The sequence below is a fragment of the Hibiscus syriacus genome, unplaced genomic scaffold (assembly GCF_006381635.1).
Source record: "Hibiscus syriacus cultivar Baekdansim isolate YM2019G1 unplaced genomic scaffold, ASM638163v2 tig00110610_pilon, whole genome shotgun sequence".
Taxonomy (NCBI): domain Eukaryota; kingdom Viridiplantae; phylum Streptophyta; class Magnoliopsida; order Malvales; family Malvaceae; genus Hibiscus; species Hibiscus syriacus.
In genome coordinates this window covers 3,205,413-3,219,654 of record NW_024062800.1, presented here as the reverse complement: position 1 = coordinate 3,219,654, position 14,242 = coordinate 3,205,413, and the positions used below count along the sequence as shown (strand labels likewise).

At 32.7% G+C, this 14,242-nt stretch overlaps 2 protein-coding genes and 1 non-coding gene across 3 annotated transcripts; 2 read left to right on the top strand and 1 right to left on the bottom strand.

Moving 5' to 3' along the window:
• Nucleotides 1–1,203: 1,203 nt before the first annotated feature.
• Nucleotides 1,204–1,957, bottom strand: LOC120135438 (NDR1/HIN1-like protein 3). Its single transcript, XM_039151700.1, has one exon. It carries the CDS (start codon nt 1,910–1,912, stop codon nt 1,229–1,231), a length of 684 nt encoding a protein of 227 aa, XP_039007631.1. The 5' UTR covers nt 1,913–1,957; the 3' UTR covers nt 1,204–1,228.
• A 2,546-nt stretch (nt 1,958–4,503) lies between these two features.
• On the top strand, nt 4,504–4,585 carry TRNAS-GCU. The gene has a single exon. It is a non-coding gene; the product is annotated as a tRNA-Ser (tRNA).
• Nucleotides 4,586–11,654: 7,069 nt separating this feature from the next.
• On the top strand, nt 11,655–13,709 carry LOC120135544 (nudix hydrolase 27, chloroplastic-like). The gene is made up of 6 exons (XM_039151818.1): nt 11,655–11,926; nt 12,010–12,060; nt 12,520–12,612; nt 12,723–12,817; nt 13,142–13,256; nt 13,368–13,709. Exons 1-6 carry the CDS (start codon nt 11,714–11,716, stop codon nt 13,611–13,613), a joined length of 813 nt encoding a protein of 270 aa, XP_039007749.1. The 5' UTR covers nt 11,655–11,713; the 3' UTR covers nt 13,614–13,709.
• The last annotated feature ends 533 nt before the right edge of the window (nt 13,710–14,242 follow it).

Genomic DNA, 14,242 nt, shown 5'->3' with positions numbered 1-14,242 from the left:
AAACAGGTGAAGGTACTTGTTCACTGGTTCAACCGCGGTTGAATCAGATTTTATATAAAATAATATATTTTTTTAATTTTATATAATATTCAAAGCAATATTAATATATATGTAACACTTTTTTAAGTTTACAATATTAAAAGGTATAAAAATATCACAAGTAATAACATATATAAATTAAAAACCATAAAATCAAGGGAAACAAAATGATTCAAATCAACTACAATATAATATTTAAGGTAAAATATATTAAATAATAAATATAATTATATAACTATAATCAAAAAAATAAAATTGGACTTAAAAAAATCATAACAAATGATGTTATTTGTTATGATTTTTTTTAAAAAAATGATCTCACATGGCTAAGAAACATAGAACAACATCCCAACTTATTTCTATAAATAATAGAGGTAATTTGACATTCAAAATCATGGAGCCTTTTGGTGAACACAGAGCGAACTATTCTTTCGCTTCAATTGAGCTCAAATTTTAGGCTTCAATCGAACTTCTAATTTTTTTTTGAGTTCGAGCCTTTTCGAGTTCAAGTTTTAATATTATATTTCGAGTTCGAGTTGAACTTGATAATTTTTAGCTCGTGAGTTTTTTAGTCGAGTTGAGCTTACTTTTAAAGTTTTCGAGTTCGAGTCGAGCTCAGCAATACTCGAATTTGACTTGGGTCGTTGAACAAACGACGTCGTTTGGTTTAATTTTTTTTAAAAGAAAAAAAGTGAACCGGCTATTCAAACCGACTTTGCCGGTTTTAAGCCGGTTCACCTCGATTTTATCGATTTTCAGTCGGTTCTACTGATTTTCAGCCGATTCATTATCAGATCGATTTTGTGAGGTAACCGGACAGACCACCGATTCACGGTTCAACCGATTGAACAGACCGGTCCGATTTTAATAACCATGATTTATATTGAATCCAGGAAGTCAACAACTATTTTCAATTGGATGCCACTGCCAAATTTATTTGCTTGCCATTGGACTTAAAAGAACAGTTGAAATGACCATCTTCCTATATTCTTTAATTCAAAGAAAGAAACATCCCACCGAATTAAAGAAAAAAGAAATCAATAAAACAAGTAGAAAAAAATCACTATTATTTTATTCAACAAACCTAACCCATAAACACAAAAACGATAACAGAATAATGCACCAAAAATCAACATATATTTACATAACAATATCATAAAAGCTCGATCAAATTCAAAGCAATGACCCATCAGAAATCCAAACCGCACCTGGTGGTTTCAAAAGTAGCAGCGAATCTATTATTGGAAGCTGAGTTGAAAGGGACCTTCAAGTCACATGAAATTCTGGGCTTAAACCTACCGGTTTTGATCCTTCCAAGCTTAAACCTAATCCTCAAATACAACTTCACATCGATACTGTAAACCCCATCGGTCCTCTCTTCATTGAACTTTGAAGTCTCCTTGGCACCGAGTCTCACGAATCGCTGTCCTACGAAAACGGGGTTCAAGAAACTGGTGTTTTTGTGTCCCTGATAAAACGGGGTCAACGTCTGTGTATCGAACCTCTGATCCTCGTAGTAAGCCCGGGCCTCGATACGATCGTAGTAGATGCCGATCCTCCGGTTAGGATTACGCACCGTCATGTTAACAACGAAGTTGTAATGCAAAGTGTTGTTGGCAGTGAGGTTGAACTCGGTGAGTTGGACGTCTGTGACGTGGAACTTGACCCTGTTGGGTCGGAAGAGGAGCCAGAAGATGAAAACGGCGAGGCCGATGATAACGACGGCGGTGATGACGATGTTGAAGAGGCACTTCAGAAGACAGCAGCCGCATCCGCAGCCCGAGCCACGGCCGGGGCGGTGGTAGGTTCTGGGAGGAGGTGGGATCGAGGGGCCATAGTAGGCACCATTAAGGTGAGATTGTTTGTCAGCCATGGAGAAGAATAAGATACAAATTGGAGAAGAAAACGTGGAATGATTTATATAGACAAGGGATGTATAAGAAGATGTCAACAAATATAGCGATTTTACTTGGGCAGCTCATGCCCGCGTTACGTCGTCAATTTGACGCGGTTGCTTTGGGGATTTTGTACTCGATTTCCCCCCAAATAACACTCATTTTAGAATGGTATTAAGTGTTAAATTAAGTTAATTCAAATTTGTAACTCTCAAGTATTAATATGAATTAAATTTGTAATTAATTAATTTATTATGTTTTACAAAAAAAATATACATATAATTTATTATGAACTAATGATGATTAATTTATTATGTCTTAGAAAAAATATAACTGATAATGATTTATATTTTATTACAACGATATGAAAATTTAATACCGTCCAAGACCCACTGGGGTGGTTTAGGTGCAGAGAAACTTCCAAGTTCGCTTTCTTCGACTCCAATACTCTGTTTGTATATGAAAAAGTATTTATTTAGAGGGGATAGGTGGAAAGTTGAAATAATAAAAAATTTCAGAATGACGTGTGATAGTTTGAATAAATCATAAATTTGTTTGGCTAAGTGGAAAATCTGAAATTTGAAACTATAACATTCAAAATTCAGAAGAATAGGCTCATGAACTCTTGCCATAGTCGATAAAAGTCGAAATTTTTGTTTTCTTTTTTATGTAAATTATATATGAGCTTTTTAATTAGTTTTAGTTTGACTTAATTAAATGTCAAGTAAATTTTAGTATTAAATTAATTTAAAACTTGTTCTAGTGATAAAAATAAAAGGATGTTACATTAGAAGCATAAAATAATATAAAAATACATTTATTTTATTATTAGAGTCTTTGTACGTACGAACAATAGTTTAAATACGAGAAATTAGAAAACGTTTATTCATTTTCACTATTCTCTTTTTTGGCAAACAAAGAAAAAATACTATCAAAGGTCTCATTAAAACCTCCGTAATCTTAATCGGAGAAAAAAATTACCTTTAATAATGTTACAAAAATTAAAGTGAAAAAACCTTGAAGTTTAAATTTTATTTAGGATTTTTTTCCTTAATAAATATAGAAAATATATATTTCCTTTCACTTTTTGTATCAACTAACAAATTTAAACTTTATTTTCTTCCTAAAACTTCACTTAACATAAAATCATGTCTTTTTTTTTTTGACAAAAATACAAGATTGAGTGAGAATATTTTTACCAAATACAAATAGTTAATTTTTTTTATAAGACTTCAATCATCAATAAATATCTAGAAGTATTAGTAAAATAAATTCTATGATGCTTGTGATCAATGGTTCATGAATTTCGATAATTGAACAATTAAAATTTTGTTTAGATAAATGAAAAAAATGTATTCATCCAAAGAAATTATTCTTGTACAAACCCAAAACCAAAATCAGTCAGATAAAACAATAATCACAAACCATAAAACCAAAGAAGAGGAAAAAAATTATATTAACTCTCACTCTGCAGCAAGAGCAAAGGAGGAAGAGGTGACCTTTGCACACCCTTATAATCTCATCCGAACAGCTTGCTCAATCTGCAAAACAACTCCCTTAACTTGTCTCGAACCAACCCCATGAATCCTACCATTCCTCTCATGCCAAATATAATAAAGATAGTCACACCAAGCTAACAAAATAGTAACAACTCTCAACAACTTACCCTGATAATGACCCTGCACATGATCGATTATACTTCCCCAGCAACGAATATGGCAAGCTTGAATAATCATCCCTCAAACCCCTTTTGAGAAAACACAATCTACAAAGAGATGATCTCTAGTTTCATCATAATTGTCACAAAAATGCAAGCAGGGTCAACATGAACACCCCAATAAATCATATGGTCCCTAGTTGGCAAATGATTCAAAATCACCAATCAAACGATAAACGAATGACAAGGAAGCAATAAACCACCCCAAAGGACTATAAACCAAGGAACTTTAGCCTGCTTATGTCGAAGGACATCCCATAACTTCCTAGCTTTAAACCAACAACTCATCTCTCAGGTTCATAATCTTCTTTCAGACTCAGCTGGAGCCATTTCTCTGAGGCACCTGCCAAATGGAACGCCCCTTCAAGATGTAGCTCTCAATCCAGCCCACCCAAAGAGAACCAACGTTGATAAAAAAGCAACCACAAAAACTAAAGCATCATATATTGTATAGTATATACTTTGGACCAGTTTTTATTATTGTTAAAGTAATAAATATATTTTTATTTCATTTTAATTATAAACATATGTATTTTATATTTAATAACTTCATATATTTTTAGAATTAAAATTTCTTTTATTATTGTTATTATTGCAGGACATGAAAACATAAATTCAAACGTACTTCTTTAAATATTTACACATGATGGGGGGTTGATAATGTTGTATATGCAGTCACAAATAAGAAAACAGAAAGAAGCAATACATACAATAGGATCAAATCAAATGTAACCTGTCTAATGAGAAGCCCATGAAATATTGTTGGTCCGTACAAGCGTTGCTTTGTTAAATCCAAGTTTTTCCACTATATATTACATCTATAAACTATATATATTAAGCGTAAAAACAAGCGACGCTTTGGCCGAGTGGTTAAGGCGTGTGCCTGCTAAGTACATGGGATTTCCCCGCGAGAGTTCGAATCTCTCAGGCGTCGCATCAATTTATATTTTCTATTAAAAAATTTTAATTGAAATACTGTTATTTATTAATTCAATATTAATTTAATTATAAGAAACACTTTTTTAGAAAGGCTATTGATATTATTATAAATATTTTCATCTTTGCATATCTTTAAAAAATATTAGATAAAATAATTGAGAATAAATTATATATTTAATTATCAACTTATTATTTTATTAATGTTTTAATCACCTAAATTATATATTTTTTAAATTACATAATTTTATTTTTTATTTTTTTAATCATTCGTTACATGTCACCTCTCTCTCCTAATCAGTAATTATGTGACATATTTTAATAATTTTATTCAGTCAATTAGATGGTGACGTAAATCATCATATAAGAAAATAAAATAAAAATAATTTTACCTGTTATCACTTCTATGAGGAGTCAAACCCTTCCCCTCTCGTACAATCGTTAAGCAGTTAACCGCAATGCTAAGCATATCATTGATACATTTTTGATATGGAACAACTTGTGTATACGTGACGAAAGAAAGACAAATCTATATATTATTCAGGAAAATATGTTATTTTGAATATATATATTTTTTATGATGATATTTAAAAAAGAGGGATCATTTTCCCAATTTCTTTTAAGTACATTTTTACTTCATATTAAGTTCTAAATAAGATAGGCATCATTGTGCTCTGCATAGAGAGCCATAAATGTCATCTGCTTTGTCTTTTGATCAACAATAGGAAACCCCAAAAAAACCCAAAAGTGCTTTGAACACAGCCAATATAAATTTGTCTTACTCAATGAGCTTTAAAAAACCCATCCTTTTGTAAAGGACGGAAAAATAGCCAAGTCAACTCAATTCTCATCATAAACCCCTTTCAAAACTTGTTTATCTCTCTACAAAACCTAATTATACCATACTAACTACAAAAGCTTGTCATTTTATGAAGAATTGCATGAAAAGATCATTTCACCTTCAAGTTTTTTGTCAAGTTTTTCTTCTTCTACTTCATTCTCCTTGAAAATAATATGGAAGCAAGAGAAAGATAGCTTTAACTGAATGTATCAGCTAAAGCAACATGCGGTTGCACATTTTGGTTACATGTAAATCCCAATAACAAAAAGCCTAAACAGCACCTTTATATAGTTGATCTACTATGTCCATGTGCAAATATGGCAGTATCCAAAATATAGTAGTCCCCTGTAAATGAACCGAACGAACAAAGATAATGGTATGTTCATATTTATTCGTTTAATTTTAACTGAACAAATGATAGAACACGAATAACTAAACGAACAAAAATTTTTATTTGTGTTATTTCGTTAAGAAATATAGCTTGTTTGTGTTTGTTCATATTTATTCGTTAAAATGATAAACATATACAAACAAACGTACACGAAAATTAATTGGATTTATATTTGATAATAGTTATTTCTCTTTCTAAATAATTTTAGACTTTATATTTTCTTTAACTGTTTTAGGTATTTTTATTTGGGTTTAAAATATATTAAACTTTAAAATATTAATGGGTTTAAGGTTAAAATTTATTAGGTTTTAATATTTTAAATGCATATGGAAATTAAGTTGAATATAAACGAATAAACATAAACAAACGAATTACTCAATTTCGCGAACGAACTCTTTATTCGTGTTTTTTTATTTAATTAAACAAACATAAAGTTTTGTTCATATTTATTCCTTTAATAAATAAATGAACTTCTCACAGAAAGATTTACAGAAAATTCAGTTTATTTACAGTTATACTCACTAGAAATGTTATAGCAAAGAAAATTCTCTTTGCAGGTACACCTCCAAAGAAATGTAACAATACTTGTAACACCTCAATCTTTATTTAATTAATATTCACATGGTTTGTTCAGACTTAGGTAGAATGTGGACAAAGTGTTGGGTGGAATAGGAATAAAATAAGGATAGTGGCAACCCATAATTGAAAAAAAAAATATTATACAAACTCATGAAAACAAAAGTCTTTGGAGTCTGACAAAGAAAGTAATGTTTGATCAATAAACCAGAGAGTAAAGCGTTTATGATTGGGTCTTTATAATAGAAAAAAAATGAACCAGAAAGCATTGGCCATTTTTTTATACAAGCCAGAATGAGACCTAATCACCACACTAATTTCGCCCTTCAATTGCTGAAAGTGAGGCAGCATGCGCATTATTTTACTCAATATCATCAACTCAGGTTCAACAAGTATTCTTGAAGGACACCGATGAAAGGGCATGTGCATATATCGTAGGCCCTGCACTATCGATGGGGTCTTATAATTGATGTAAAATACTTATCGGAGTAAGTTGTTGATGATCTACAATCGTCTATCGCGAGTCTCGGTGAAGGGAGGTAAGATCCGTGATGAGGAGAGTGAAAAGAGTTCGATGATGTACTCTGTGTACCGAACGACGATCGATGGCGATGGCCGGCGTGGTTGTGACCGACAGTCAACTGTGGCCGGTGACCGGCCGACGAAATAACCATGCTTGAGATATGAGAACTTTCTGGAGAAGATAGGGAGAAAGAGAAAGAAATCAAATAGATGAAAGTGTGAAATGAAGGAATGGAAGATCACGTGGTGTTAGGGGATTGTTATTAAAGTGAGAATGAGAAATAACAAGGTAAGCCATTCAAGTTGTTAAAAGCTCAACCTTGTCTCTTAGTTTTTATATTGTTATGATTATGGCATAATGGTTTTATTAAGATCGATTTAGTCCCTAATTTTAGTTATATAAAATTATATTGACTCCTAAAGTTTTTAGTTTTAACAATTAGATCCTCAAATTATTAATTAGATCCTAACAAGTTATTTTTATGGCGAGAAAAATTACTGAAGTCATATTTGTACGATAGATTATCCGTGTTCGTTAGAAAAAGATTGGAAGCTAGAAATCAAGTTGGTGAGCTGGAATTCAAGTGTAATATTTTGGGTTTTGTTGTCGTCCTAAGTCCGATTCTGAAATCCGTTTCGCCAAATTCGAACACGGTAAGTTGGTTTTCACTGATTAATCACCCGATTCGATCCGTTTTTTGGAATTAAGTTCCGTTTTTGATAAAATTTATATTGTTATGTATTTAAGGAATTATGGGAAGTTGAATTAAGGATCGAGGGTGTTCGAATGGAATTTTATGGTCGATCAGTATGGCACAGAAATCGAGGTAATACTTTACTACCTCTTTATGCTTTATGAAACATGTTGATATTGGTAAATGCATGAATAAGATAATGTTGGTCACTTTTGTGGAGTTGATTAATTTATACACTCGATATGAATGTGGTAGAATTTCGGTAACTAAATACGGATCGAATGACTAATATAAGAGATTGAGGGATTGTTAGAATTAAATTACAAGTTTTATGATTAGTGATAAAGAAATCAGCCCTGGATTTGTAATTTATATTTTATATCAACAAAGGTTAAATATTAAAGGTACTTGGATGAGAAATTATGAGAATGCTCTAGTTGGGTAAAATTATGAAATTACCCTTAAGTTGTAAGATGACAAGAATTGTCCCTGGAAGTTGGTTAATAACTCTGAAAAGACATATTGATATGGTAAAAATTATTGATGTGCATAAGAAATGTTAGTTTTGCTTAGGAAATGTGGAAAACCGGTTTTTAACCCAAGAGGGTTTTGTGCAAGATACTAGAAGTCTATTAAGGAATCATTTTAAGATAAGAGAATGTTCGGGAAAGCAAATAATCGTAGAATCTCTAAATTAATTATTTTAGTTAAGAGCTAATATTGAAATTATCTGGTTAAGAAATTATAAAAATGCCCTTCAGATATAAAATAGTCTGAATTGACCTTGAATGAGAAAGTACTTTGAGGATTTGTACTTAACTCGATTAAGTATGAATTTAATTTTTAAGATCCTGTCTTTGTACAGAAAAATTCATGACATTCCATTTGTAAAATCTGAGAAGACACTTGACCCGAAAATATTCGAATGATGAGTAAATACTGGAAGAGTAATTTATCGGGGTTATTCTGCTGTCAGAATTATTCTAAAGGACTAAAGTAAATGATAAGATTGAATTAAATAATAAGACCGGATGGAAGGAAAAGATTGAAATACCGTAGATCTGTAAAATGACCAAAATACCCCTGTAATGGAAATGACCCAAGAATATCACCAAGCTCAGGAATGATTGGATATCCTCTAGCTCTGAAATGAATGGAACAAAACTGAATACCAAAATAACCTTATGGTCTAAACTAAGTAAATGTCTTGGATTAATTAAGGAATCCAAGTAAGCATAGGTATTGGACTACCTTAAAGGTAATGGAAAATAATTTAAGTGAGTAGATCAACCCTAAAGCTATGTCAATATCTGAATGGCATAAATATTATTGGACCATGTGTTCGTCTTCTCAAGTTTGGCTCGATGATAAATTTTGGAAGTATTCAGCTCAGCTCAGCTCTAGATCGTATTCAATACTAAGAATTGGACGTTTGTTCGACAAATCAACCACGAAGACCAAATTGAATGGGATGGAAGTACAACATATATCTGAAATTCAGGAACGTTTGAATTACTCTGGAAAATCCTGAAGTAACTGGAATGGACATGACTGCTAAATGAAATAGGTAACCTTAATGACTGAGGATTTAGTAAGTGATTTGGATAAGTCTGGAAACTCTGATGAGTTTACGTAGTGTGCAATTACAATGGGTTATGAACAAATTAATCAAGTACGTCAGCATTTCATGATATTGTGGAAGCGTGGAAATGAAATAAAGACATTGGAATATTTATTCAGCGATGATTCCGAAAATGGTCTATGGACAAGAATTTGTGGTATTAAAGAGTAAATACCCTGGAAGAACAAGGAATTGACCAATCGACATGCATTAGTTATGGGAACTATTCATCTAAGAGTTGTCTGATAATCCGATCAATCGACATAGAATATAAATGTCCTGAACCTTCATTTTTTCCTTATCAACTCAAGTCACATTCTGAATAACTGATGATTCTGTCAGTCATTGAACTCTTCCAATAGTGATTATGAATTCCGATATTCTATTGGTATACTGAAGATTCGTATTCCTCTACTTGTTAAGATTATCCAATATCTTTGAATACTATCTGTAAATTCTGGTGTGTTCCCTACTCACATGAATATTTTACCTGATTTTTGATTTGATTTCTGATCTGATACTTGACATGGATTATGATCTGATATATGACATGGATTCTGATCTGATACTTGACTTGGATTCTGATCTGATACTTGACCTGGATTTTGATATGATACTTGACGTGAATTATGATTTGATTTTTGATATATCCGTTTACGGACGGAACATGTTTTATTTGGGGGGTTAATGTTGGAGGAAGAATACTTGGAGGTTCCTCGGCTGTGTGCTCAGGGCCTTACTTACCGGCTCCTCGGCTGTGTGCTCAGGGCCATACTGGACTTGACGGTGGGTGTATGGTTCTGGGGAACCTACACATTTTGGACTTGTCGGATGGGGGTATATATATATATATATGTTTTAAAAGAATCTGTATCTTTTCACTGGTTTTTACGGGAACACACTAGATAACCTATTCTGATATCTTGAACCTAAACATCCGAAATATTTCTCTGAACTGAAAGCTCATTGTCCATTACCACCTGAAATATCAGTAGGATCTCCGCTCAACATAAAGGTCTGTAAATGTATGGATCATTAAGGAAATATATGTTTATCTGTATCTGCACGTTCTTCAGCATCATCTGGTAGTTCTTTATTACTGAGCTTTCCGAAGCTCACTCTATTACTCAACATTTCAGGTTAAAAGAATTGTACCAGTGCAGCTATCGACATCAGTAAGGGAGTTCTTCCGGCGTTTTCTTACAGAGTATGGTACATGTGATTAGGGGGCGTGTAATTGTATTTTTGTTTTATATACGAGTCTAAAAACTTGTTTTATTTCTGAACACTGATAAATCATTTTATGAGTTACATGTTTTAATAAAAGTTTTAAATTTTCTGCTATTTTTACAGTGGGTCGCTCCGGTGGCCCTAATGTGACACTCTAGATCGAATCGGATTACCCTTATCGGTCTGAGGGTGTTAAAATACTTTTGTTACCTTTTCGTGCCGAAAATTATCTCATAAGGTTTTGAAAAAAAATGTCTCATAAAAGTTGTTTCACTGCAAAAAAAAGTTGTACAACAATGAACAAACACTACACCAGCACTTCAGCCAACAATTGCAGAAGAAAACCATATGCTTCGATGCCAAAAACCACAACCCATCATACAGAAGAAGTGAAAAACAAAGCAATTCTTATCCAATTCCAAAATTATAACCAATTCAATATATTAATGTCCAGTTCAAATGACTGTTAATATTTTGATGAATATGATGAGTTTAAAACATATGAATAATTAGATGATAATTTTATAACATTTAATAGTTGATAGACTCAACAAAATAATGTCTTATAGTCGAGAAATCATTTTATAACTTTAAATAGTTAAAAGACTCAACAAAATAATACTCTATAATCGATTACCATTTGTATACTTTACCCATTTAATTAATATCATTATAACTATAACATCTAAGAGATTATACCTTAAAATGCATTTAAAAAGTAGTTGACGTCAGTATTATAGACTGTCATATCAGATAACATGAAAGCTAAACTAAATTGATAATATAAATATGACAGCTAAACTATCACGTCAGTATTATATATTATCATTTCAATACATTAAATTATCACGTCAACATCGTTACGACAACAACAAAAAAACATTGATCAAAGAATTATTCTAAGTTTATTATTTGAATTAAAAAATAATACGATAATTATATTAATTGTTTTAAAAAAATATATGGACGTATGGATCCTTTTTTTATCTAATTATAATATAATACGTTGGAGAGGAAAAAGAGATGGATATTTCTTATAAATAGAGAGAAAAAATATCTGGGTTTCAGGGGCGTAGAAAGTACAAACCGGTAAAATAGGATAAGATGGTGAGGGTATTTTTGGAAAAGGCAGAAGTTGATATGATACTTACGAGGAAGCTTATGGGGTGCTGAAGGTAAAAGACATTTGGGGATTGGGGTTTCTCGGGAACCAGGATTGAGTCAGTGACTCGTTTAAACGACGCAACAAAATGGCAGGGTGTCAACTGTTGGGAAATTCGGTGTTTAATGGGACCGACAGTCGAAATTGCCATTGTCGAATCGTCAAATTATCGGGGGTGCCACTGTATTATCGTCTGCTCAAAGCTCCATTGACAAATATATCGGCGTCTTTATCCATTGAAGGCCCTCCTGACGGCTACAGGAAAAATGTCGGAATTTGTCTCGTAAATCCTTCTAAAAAGGTCCCACTTGTCTGATTTTCTCGCTTATTCATTTCAGTTTGATGTTTTTGATTGCTGATACTGTTTATTTTCTGGATTTTTAGATATTTACAGCTTCGAGGATATATATTCCAAATACCTGGCAAATGCCTCAGGTATTTTGTTTATTTTTTTCTTCCAGAGTTTCTGGGTTTATCTTGTTCGATAAGGTTCTATTGGTTGGATCCGCCCCCCCCCCCCCCAATTCTTGTTCATGATTTTCCAATTGGATTCTGCAGGGGAAAGTTGAACTTAGTTCACTGTTCATGCGTTATTGAATTTGCTCTTTGTTTAGTGAAACTGGCATTGTTGAAATCCTCTCGTAACTGGCTTTGCTAAGCTTTAATCAAATTCAATAATGGAATCTTTGCTGAATATAATTGAACAAGATAACATTGTAGTTCATCTTAAGGCTTGTGTAGGGATATGATGCATGTGAACATTAGAGCTATAGTCTTCAACCTGGCTTTGATGGGTCAAAGTGTGAACATTTTAAGTCTCTTGGCTTAGAATATTTGAACCTCATTGGGTTTATGACATGCATGTACCGATTGTCTCGAGTTTGTGTTGTGCAGGGTGGTGCTAATAATGGTGAAGACCTAAGAAAAGCAGCCATGAGAGAACTTAGAGAAGAAACTGGTGTTACATCAGCCGAATTTCTTGCAGAGGCATGTTTCAAGATGATTTGCATTAATATTAATCTCTGTTTTATGGCATCCGAAATGATTAACAATTATCCTTTGAAAGAGTTGGACTGATTTTAACATTTAATGTACAGGCACCTTATTGGTTGACTTACGATTTTCCTATTAAAGTGAAACATAAGCTTAATCGTAAATGGGGAACAAATTATAAAGGTCAAGCACAGAAATGGTAAGGACTGTAGTGTGCACCATCAAATAAATCTGAAATATTGAAGATCACTACTAAAATTGTTTGGTTTACTTTGATTGCTCATGTTGAGTTCCTATTGGTACTCGCCTACTCGGAACCCAAACCCTAAACCCGGGTGTGAATGTTGGATATGGGTTTAATTTGAGTTTTTTCATTCATTTTAAGGATTTTTATGGACATATCTCCAAAACCATGTTCAGATATGCATCACACAGAGGTGTTGGACTGGTATTTCAACAAAATGAAAAGTCAAGATAACATAGTTGATTGCTTATTTGAGTTTCTCTGTTGATTCCGAGACAGGTTTCTTTTTAAGTTCACCGGAAATGAAGAAGAAATCAATCTTTTAGGAGATGGTTCGGAGAAGCCAGAGTTCAAAGAGTGGTCGTGGAGGTTACCAGAACAAGTTGTGGAGCTTGTAAGTATCTCTTCTCACTCAATCCTTACTATAAATTTATATAGAAATAGCAATATTGGTGGAGATCCGTCATTCTTTTTGGCTGATGCTTAGAAACTAATTTTTGAGCAGGCCGTGGATTTCAAGAAGCCGGTTTATGAACAAGTTCTCAAAGTATTCAGCCCCTACTTTTCATTGGACACAGATGAAGAGCATCCGACCAAGAAGGAACCAAATGGAGGAAAAACACATAAGCAGAATACTAAAAGGAGTTCAACCAAGAGTAAACCTAGTGGAGGAAAATACATACGCAAAATAAAAGGAGTTCAACTTTACTTCAGGGTCAGGTATCTTAATTTTGCATTGTTTTGGGGTTGAGAACGTGAAAAGTAATATTGGGAACTTTTCCGATCAAGCTGATGCGACTGGTTATAAGTTTCTTCATGATGAAACTTGATTTATTTGTTCGTTGGCTGATGCGACTGGTTATAAGTTTCTTCATGATGAAACTTGATTTATTTGTTCATTGGCAATGGTAAATCTGTCCCTCCGTTCATCTCTATGAATTGGACATTAGAGCTATTCTTTTGCAAGCTGGAACTTTTAGAGGCAAATCCATATATTGAAATATTATGCTTTATATTAAGAGTTTCAAGCACTCTACTTAACTCTTAATTTTCAAATTTGTTGCATTTTCTTAGAACAAGGAAAATACGTTCGTACTTTGAACAAATATGTAAAATATTATGTACAAACGTTTTCATTAAATTATGTGAGGCTGTCATTCGTATTTGGACTTTGGTAGTTAAGAGTATTATACTTTTATCCATCTCGCGGGCCCTTCACAAGAGTAGAAACCTACTATTTTTTTAAGCTATGAATCTCAGAATTATGCACCAACTTAGTTTTTTTTATAATTACTTGTATCTGATCTATTGATCGATTAATCTATATTAAATATTGCAGAGGCGAGGACAATTCATTCAATCTAGTCTACTTCATTTGCA

Bases quoted from the DNA above. Each gene is read 5' to 3' on its own strand.
- LOC120135438 (XM_039151700.1), bottom strand. From the start codon at position 1,912: ATGGCTGACAAACAATCTCACCTTAATGGTGCCTACTATGGCCCCTCG.
- LOC120135544 (XM_039151818.1), top strand. From the start codon at position 11,714: ATGGCAGGGTGTCAACTGTTGGGAAATTCGGTGTTTAATGGGACCGAC. The intron at 11,927-12,009 runs GTCCCACTTGTC...CTGGATTTTTAG, and splicing joins TCGTAAATCCTTCTAAAAAG to ATATTTACAGCTTCGAGGAT. The intron at 12,061-12,519 runs GTATTTTGTTTA...TGTGTTGTGCAG, and splicing joins ATACCTGGCAAATGCCTCAG to GGTGGTGCTAATAATGGTGA.